The 9,309-nt window shown below is 47.9% G+C and overlaps 1 protein-coding gene across 1 annotated transcript in view; it reads left to right on the forward strand.

The window, feature by feature from the left end:
- ZNF827 (zinc finger protein 827) overlaps positions 1-9,309 on the forward strand; it is a 190,477-nt gene that overhangs the window by 178,959 nt on the left and 2,209 nt on the right. Inside the window, exons 12-13 of the mRNA XM_030887204.2 lie at positions 5,685-5,876; positions 6,221-6,398. Of these exons, the coding sequence (XP_030743064.1) occupies positions 5,685-5,876; positions 6,221-6,398 (370 nt within the window). The remainder of the gene's footprint in view (positions 1-5,684; positions 5,877-6,220; positions 6,399-9,309) is intronic.

Raw genomic sequence — 9,309 nt, forward strand, 5'->3', positions numbered from 1 at the left:
TACAGTAATTCCTCTCAGTTACATTACCCTTGGTCACGCCCTACCAGGCCTCCTACACCCTCCTTACCACTGATTTGGATCACTTGTTCCCTTGTCCCTTGGTTTGTTAACAACACTACCTTTACCCCCTCTCCCATGTCCCCCCGGAACTGTTGGTCCTGTTGTTTTCTCGTCCAGATTGTTCATCCAGCCTATCTTATTTAGACGGACCTGCGGAGATAATAATACACAAAAACAAGACAGAACAAAACCAAGCAATAAAAGAAAACAAAACAATAAGAACAAGCCAATGACAAAAAACAAAACAACAATAATCCAATGACAAAAAAACAAAACACAACAAGAAAAATAAAAAGCTTGTAGTTAGTTCAAGGACTGTTTTTTGGCCTTTAGGAGTGTTTTCCGGGTGGGTCTGATGGGGCGCCAAGCCCTGGCTCCAAAATCTATTTTTTTATGTTCCCTGGGGACTTCATTGCTCTGTTCCCCTTGCTCTTCTGTTGCATGCCCTTAGTGTTTTGCCTCATGTGGTGGGATCAGATCAGGTGCAGTTCCCACACTTTGTCTCCAGTGTTGTCCAATGTAGGGATATGGGTCAGTGAGGGATGTCGTGTCTCATAGTGGGGCCAGCTATATGGTCTTCTCTGTGGTTTGGTTGCTCTGAGTGGGAATATCCTCAAGGCTTGGTGGGCCAGGATGTGCTGCACTCTCTCTTCCTCCCCTAGAAGGGTCATTTTAATTGACTAGAACTCACTTGTTATTCATTGAACTTCTAGGATATGTGGGTTTATGATCTTTCCTCGAAGTTGGAAACATTTTGGCCATTCCAGTTACTTTCTATTTTTAAAAATCATCATTCTCCACATGCAAGCAAAATGTTGCTGAACATCGTCCAACAGTACATTGCAGCAGTACATGGACAAGGTGCTACTCGAGGTCCAAGCTATATTCAGCAAAGGATGTGGAATAAGGGGATATCATTGCTAATATGTGATGGATTTAGACTGAAGGTAGAGAATTCCAGAAAGATGTTTGCTGTGTTTCATTGACTATGCAAAGACATTCAGCTGTGTGGATTATAACAAACTGTGGATAGCCTTGAGAAGAATGGGAATTCCAGAACCCTTCATTGTGCTCCTGTAGAACTTGTACATGGACAGAGAAGCTGCTGTGTAAACAGACCAAGGGTTTTACATCAGGAAAGGTGTACATCAGGTATCCTCTCACTATACTTATTCAATCTGTATGCTGCGCAAACCATCAAGAAGCTAGAGTATATGAAAAGAATGCTATACTCGGATTGGAGGAAGGCTTCTTAACAACCTATGATTTGCAGATGACATGATCTTGCTTGCTGAATGTGAGGAGGACTTGAAGCCCTTGCTGACAAAGATCAAAGATTGCAACTTTCAGTATGGGTTACAATTCAAAATAAAGAAGACCCAAATCCTCACAACTGGACCAATAGGGAACATCATGAAAAACAGAGAAAAGATGGAAATAGTCAAGGATTTCATCTTGATTTGATTTACAGTCAGTGCTCATGGAAGCAGCAGTCAGGAGATCAAAAGACACATCACATTGGATAAATCTGCTGCAAAGCCCTCTTTAAAGTGTTTAAAAGCAAGAACATTTATTTGAGAATTAATATTAGCCTGACCCAAGCCATGATATTTTCTTTTCTTTTTAAAAAAATCATTTTATTAGGGGTTCATACAACTCTTATCACAATACATACACACATCAATTGTGTAAAGCGCATTTGTACATTCATTGCCCTCATCATTCTCAAAACATTTCCTCTCCACTTAAACCCCCGGCATTAGGTCCTCATTTTTCCCCTCCCTCCCCGCTCCCCCCTCCCTCATGAGTCATGAGCCCTTGATAATTTATAAATTGGTATTTTGTCATATCTTGCCCTGTGGACATCTCCCTTCACTCACTTTTCTGTTGTCCATCCCCCAGGGAGGAGGTCACATATAGTTCCTTGTAATCGGTTCCCTCTTTCCTACCCACTCTCCCTCTACCCTCCCTGTTTCACCACTCACACCACTGGTCCTGTAGGGCTCATCCGCCCTGGATTCCCTGTAATTTCAGTTCCTATCTGTACCAGTGTACATCCTCTGGTCTAGCCAGACTTGCAAGGTCGAATTTGTGTCATGGTAGTGGGAGCGGGGAGGAAACATTTAGGAACTAGAGGAAAGTTGTATTTTTCATCATTGCTACATCGCACCCTGACTGGCTCATCTCCTCCCCGAGACCCCTCTGCAAGGGGATCTCCAGTGGCCTACTAATGGGCTTTGGGTCTCCACTCCGCACTCCCCCCATCATTCACTATAGTAAGATTTTTTTGTTCTGATGATGCCTTACACCTGATCCCTTCGACACCTCGTGGTTGCATAGGCTGGTGTGCTTCTTCCATGTGGGCTTTGTTGCTTCTGAGCTTGATGGCCGTTTGATTACCTTCAAGCCTTTAAGACCCCAGACGCTATACTTTTTGATAGCCGGGCACCATCAGCTTTCTTCACCACTTTTGCTTATGCACCCATTTGTCTTCAGTGATCCGTTCGACTCCTCGTGATCAGTTTGACTCCTCGTGATATGTTGTTCCATGATATGTTGTTCCATATGGGCTTTGTTGCTTCTGAGCTAGATAGCCGCTTATTTACCTTCAAGCTTTTAAGACCCCAGACACTATATCTTTTGATAGCCGGGCACCATCATCCATGATATTTTCAATTGCCACATACGCATGTGAAAGTTGTCCATTAAATAAAGAAGACCGGAGAAATGCATGTGATAGTCCATTCATTATTTCAATTATGGTGCTGACAAAGAATATCTATAAAGTCACATGGACTTCCAAAAAAAACACAAACATCTGTCCTGGAAGAAGTACAGCCAGAATGCCCCTTAGTGGCAAGGACAGCAAGATCTTGTCTCACATACTTTGGACATGTTGTCAGAAGAGACCGGTGTTGAGAGAGACTTCATGCTTGGTAAAGTAGAGGGACGGTGAAAAGTAGGAAGCTGTGGACCAAATGGGCTGACACAGTGGCTGCAGCAAAGGGCTCAAACATAAGGACGGTTGTGAGAATGGCGCAGGACCGGGTCACTATGAGTCAGGACCAACTTGATGGTACCTGGCAACAACAACAACAACTCCCCCCAACTATCATGATCCCAATTCTGCCTTATAAATCCAGCTGGAAGATGTACACTGGTACAGATGGGAACTGGAAACACAGGGAATCCAGGACAGATGAACTTCTCAGGTTCATTGGTGAGAGTGGTGATACCGAAAGGGTAGAGGGAAGGTGGGGTAGAAAGGGGGAACCGATTACAAGGATCTACATATAACCTCGTCTCTGGAGGTCGGTCAACAGAAAAGTGGGTGAAGGGAAATGTTGGAAGTAAGATATGACCAAATAATAATGACTTGTAAATTATCAAGGGTTCATGACGGAGGAGGTTATGGGTAGGGAGGGGGGAAAATGAGGAGCTGATGCCAGGGGCTCAAGTGGAAAGTAGATGTTTTGAGAATGATGATGACAACAAATGTGCAAATGTTCTTGACACAATGGATGGATGGATGGATTGTGATAAGCGTTATACGAGCCCCCAATAAAATGATTAACAACAACAACAACAAAGACCCACTACATCACCGGGCCTTGCTGAATCAGAATCAAAGGAAAGTTTCATTTTGGGGTTTAAATGAAAAGATCTTGAGTTTTCTAACCAATCTCACTTAAAAAAACAGAAAAACCTTACAGCCATCTAGTCAATAACTGACTCATAGTAACCTTGTAAGACAAGGTAGAAATGCCACTGTGGGTTTCTAAGACAACTCTTTACAAGAGTAGAAAGCCTCATCATTCTCCCTCAGATTGACTGATGGATTCGAACTGCTGACCTTGAGGTTGGTAGACCAACACCTAACCCACTGTGCCACCAGGGCTCCTTTCTTCCCAGTACCCCTGAATTCTTTTCCAATGTGGCTGGGGGTTGTTGGTATTACGAGCTCTGTGTATGCGCCAGACATTGCTCTCTTAAGTCTTTTGAATTGGGTTTTGGTTTTTTCCCCACAGCCTTACGCAGTTTCTTCACCCACATACTCTGATTCATACTCTGCTGGAGACCAGAGTGCGAGTTCCGCCATTCTCTCCTCTCCAGTTCTCGGCCCACGTAGTCTAGCCATGTTGAGTTGGGCTCTGTCCCTATACTTTGAGCTCTGTTTCTTCAAACCAGAGTCCTTCGGACTCCTCCTGGGCTTCTCTTCTGTGCACTGCAGCTAGGAGATGCTCGCCTGGCAGGATGTTGGGAAACTAGAGGGCTGACCTCTTTTGTTCCCTGTCACTCCGGGGTTTTTGTCTTCCTTGGCTAACTTCATTGGTGCTGTGACCAACACTAAAGGAGTTCATCTAATTTATTATTTTTTTCCAGTTGTTTAAATAAGAAAGGTAAACCTAGCCCCTGATTTCTACTTGGGTGGGAGCACAGGTCTCCTGATCCTAGGTTCTAATAACCCACTGACATGATTAGTCCGCTCTGTGGGTGCCTGTTTACTTCATCTAATGCCCTGAGGGGAGCATGGACTGTGGAGTTAGACCTGCTGCCCGCAGATCTCTTCCCGACCACGTCCTCTGTGCCCCATGACCTCCAGGGAATATTGGAGTTGATACTCACTCAACCACTGCCATCAAATTGATTCTAACTCATAGCAGCCCCACAGGATAGGATTGAACTGCCCCTGTGGCCTTATAAGACTGTAAGTCTTTACGGGAGTAGAAAGCGTCGTCCCTTTCCTGGGAGTGGATGATAGTTATGCTTTGTTTGATGGATGACAGTGAAAGCCCACATCCATCCGCTGAGCCCCACCCAGATGAAACCTTGGAACCGGAGCAGGCATGTGAATGGTCTTGCCTCAGACCGAGTGCACGGGAAAGTGGCTTGCTGCAGATGCAGTTAGGTGAAAGTGGAACATCTGATTGTTTGTGTTTTCTTTTGACCCTGTTTTTATTTATTCTAGTTTCTCTTCTCTTCTGCTTTCTCTTGAATTGAGATTTTTTTCCCCTGTATTTTATTTTGTTGTCACTGTTAGGATATTTTTTGGTATGGTTTTCTTCCTGTGAATTCCAGGGTAGGTAAAGCTAGAGACAATTACTAGATTAAAACTTCCTATGGTTATGGCAAGGGAGGCTGGGGGCAAGAATGAAGAGCATGTTCTAAAACTGATTGTGGTGGTGCTCGCATAACCTTGAGTACACTTAAACTGTTGGATTGTATGGCACGTGAAGTAGGTGTCAATTAAATTGGTTTTTTTTTAAATAGCTGTGCCTTAGAGAATTCAGTGAGCTAATGCGCTTAAAGTAGACTACACTTCCCACAGCTTGGTTACAGGTTCAGTCTATGTTACCTATTGCCATTTTCCGCTAATTATTGTGATGCCTCAGTAACGGCTTGTCAAGGGAATGAGTTGCGGTCACAACAGGTGCACGGGGTCTGGACCTCCCCCGCTCAGTGCCCTGGGGGAGTTGGAACACGCAGCCCCGTGCTCGCTGGATTTCCATGCCTCGATGTGATGTGATGCACCGCCCTGCCCCAACCCCCAGTCCACCAATCACGGTCATCCTAATGGCTTTATCCTGCTAAGGAAGCCGGCCTTGGTTATTTCTGTTTTCCAGGGGAAGACAGGAAGACCCCCAGCGAATCAAATAGCCCCTCCTCCTCGTCCCTCTCAGCCCTGAGTGATTCCGCAAACAGCAAAGACGACTCTGATGGCTCTCAGAAAAACAAGGGTGGGAACAACCTGCTGGTCATCTCGGTGCTGCCGGGGAGCCAGCCCTCACTGAACAGCGAGGAGAAGCCAGAGAAAGGTAAGGGAGGAGGGGGTGTGGGCTGCTCAGCCCTCCTCACTCTGGGCGGCCTGCAAGAGTCGTGGTATCAGAAAGCACATGTTAGGGCCAGCATACAACGTCATGTGTGTTACCTGTAATTTGCATTTCTTTGGGCTTGATTGGCATCCCTCAGGACTAGCAGGATGTACTGGATGACAGTGACCCTGAAGCTGTCTACTTAACTCCCTTGAGCGTGCAGGTGCAGGGGACAGTGCTGCGGGGGTGCCGCTGCCTGAGGTGGGAGGAAGGGGGAACTCGGCCCCACTGCCACCCTCCTGTCCCTCTGCCCCATGCACCTGTACACCCAGCTTCGGTCCTTGCAGGGTTCGAATGCGTTTTTTGCAACTTTGTCTGCAAGACGAAGAACATGTTTGAGCGCCATCTGCAGATACACCTCATCACCCGGATGTTTGAATGTGACGTGTGCCACAAGTTCATGAAGACCCCCGAACAGCTGCTGGAGCATAAGAAATGCCACACTGTCCCCACCGGTGGGCTCAAGTAAGGAAAGCAAGTACAGAACTTCTACTGCGTTGTTACTGAAGCCCCCTCCCCTTCCCTGTCCCAGACTCTCCCCTGAAGATTTTGGGCTCTTAGAGTGAGGGAGTGTGGTCATGGGGAGTTAGGTGCCTCTGGGGCTCCCCAGAAGGCCCCACAGCAGAATCTGCCCCCTAGATCCTCTGGGATCCAGGGCGTGTCTGGGGGAGAAGCCATACCGGGAGAGTTCAGGCAGCAAGGAGGAAATCGTCCTACACCAATACATGCTATTCAGACTTGATCTCGGTCAATAACGGACCCAAAGGCTAGTGTCCCCAGGTGTAAAACGCTCCCCTCTCATGGCAATTCACCATCTGTAGTTTTGGATGATTTTCTCTCTGCCTTTTAAATGAGCGTAACCGCCACGTCATCCCCTCGCCACCCCAACAATTGGAGGCTGGGCAGTTTGAGCATGCAGGAGGCAGGGTTTCTCGTGCCAAGATCACTCACCTTGCATCTTCCTGCAAGCACACCTCATGCCTTTCCAGGAGCTGGAATTGGGGCCTCCTAGGTTGAGCCTTCATGAGAGCCAACTCTGCTACTCACATGCCATCCCCGATGCCCCAGGACCTACATCACCTGTAGCATCATTCGTAAGGAGCCACCTGGTCCCATGTGAGACCAATTGGTTATTAGCATACACACTGGGTGTCTGGCTTAATAATAGATGCTCCAGGGCAAACAAAGATTAAAATGCAGTGTTCACACTCAAGACACCTAATTCCTAGCACTATCCAGAATTTCCTCCTGAACCAGGCACTTGGCCCAGCACAGAGAAAGCAGCATCTGCAGTCAGGCCCGGACAGACAGACAGACGCACAAGGTCACTCTCATTTCATATGGGAAGGGTGGGAAACTTCTGGCTAAGATGCCTTTATCAGAGGGCATACATAACCTGCTGGAGTGGTGGCTTAACCCTCCTGGCTGAGGGCCAGTGGGGGACAGACTCAGAAGGACTCTGAGGGCCCAGTGTCAGGGGGCAATTGAGAGCCAGCTCCCCTGCCTGGCCGGGGAGACCTTCCTCAGAAACTTGCCCAAACAGGAGTCAGGGAACAGCACTCCCACGCTTTTTCCCTGCTGGGGATGCTCAGGTGGGAGAAGGGGCGGGGCCCTAAGGAGGCTGAGGGAAGGGTGCATGGTTAAGATTCGTGAAACAGCCAGGGAAGGGAACTACTTGACCAGAGCTCATTCGGGAATTGAATTTGGTCTGTTCCCCCACTGTCCCTTTCTAAATATTTATATGCTCTTTAAAATAAAATTTAAAATCTCTCCCCCACCCCCTGTGGTCTGACCAGCCCTCGAAGCCCTTCCCAGGAGCCCAGTGACACCGGTTCCGTTCACGGCACCTGCCGGGGTTGGTCGTGGCTTCCCTCAGGGGCCCGCCACACCCCAACCTGTGAACCTGTTGGGGAGGATGCACAGTGAACCCTGATGCCACTTTCCGTGCGGTGCTAACGGTCCCTGTGTGATAGTTTATGTTCTAGGATGACCAAGTAGAAGAATACTTTGACAAAATTGATAATGCCTTCTGGCTATACAGTGAGTCTTTGTTTTTGTTTTGTTTTGTTTTGTTTTTCTCCTCCCCCCCTCCCTCCCCCACTCCTCCTCTGCCATATCTTGAGAACCCATTTGCCTGAGAGAATGTCTTGGAGATGAATCCCAGCCCTTAGTGCTCTGCCTGAGCCGTGAAAGAAAGATGGAGCTGTGGGTCACAGAAATGTCCTTAAAATGAAACAGACGACAGATGTCTCAATTGCTTTTCTGTGATGGAACTGCTTGTACTCTATATCCTGTTCATAATGCAGATCAAATAAGATTATACTATTATTTTTCTTTTGCCGTAGCTCAGGACAGTGGTGAGTGTCAGACTCCTCTAGGTAAGGCCCAGCTTGGCATAGGGGTTGTGTGTGCACTGACCTGGGAATGGGCTTTATATTTCTCTCGTGTGCACTCTTCTGTGAGCTGAGGTTCAAAGGCTAACGGCGAGCTTGGCGCTGAGGAGGCAGTGCACGGTGCACTTGGTCGTGTTGGGCTCTGCTGAACACCTCTCCAAACCCTTAGAGGACAATTCACTCTTGGCCCCTGCCCCGCAGCGGCCAGTGAAGAGTCGAGGCAGCCACTTTTGCATCTGCATTCTTGTTGTAAAGAGAGCAAACACTCCCATTACCATATAAACCACTGACTCTATGGAGGCAGCTTCTAAGAGAGAAGCTCAGCAGATTTTGTAAACACACCCTCCGCACCCAACCCCTCTTAGCCAGCCCCCGCCCCCACCAGGGGTGAACAGTTGTGTATCCTCCCATAAAAGATGGAGAAACTGAAGCACTGTGGCGCCCAGGGCTCTGTCCTTGGGTGTTCAGGCAAAGCCTGATGAAGGGATGGAGCTGGGCTAGAGTCTGCCCTCGTGGAGCCTTACCCGATCAGTGTCTCCTGGGAGCCCACAGGCCCCACGTGCTGCACCATGCAGGGCCGATGTGTGAGACTTGATGACCCAGTCAGAGCACGGTCATTTCTAGGACATAACACCGTGTTCTAATGCCTTCCAGTTCCTTGGCCCCTTAGCCCTCATTAAGAGACAGGGTGGGTGGGCTGACTTCACTGCCCCTGGCATAGCCCATGTTGCTTCACAGGTGTATACACACACACACACACACACACATACACACACACACACACACAGGCTTTCACATCCTAACCACCCTTTAATAAGCACGAGTCTGACCCCTGTGACTTTCTGTTTGCTGGAGGTAGCTCTCCCCCTATAAGCTGTTCTTTACAACCTCTTAGCCTTTCTGCGTGTGCTTGGTGTGGTGCATGAAAAGTCGATTCTTTGTGTTGCTCCCGTGTAGAGGGGAGGCCGTGAGGGCTAGGTCTC

Source organism: Echinops telfairi, unplaced genomic scaffold, assembly GCF_000313985.2.
Source record: "Echinops telfairi isolate 266 unplaced genomic scaffold, ASM31398v2 ScPeMD7_5868;HRSCAF=6743_1, whole genome shotgun sequence".
Lineage (NCBI taxonomy): Eukaryota > Metazoa > Chordata > Mammalia > Afrosoricida > Tenrecidae > Echinops > Echinops telfairi.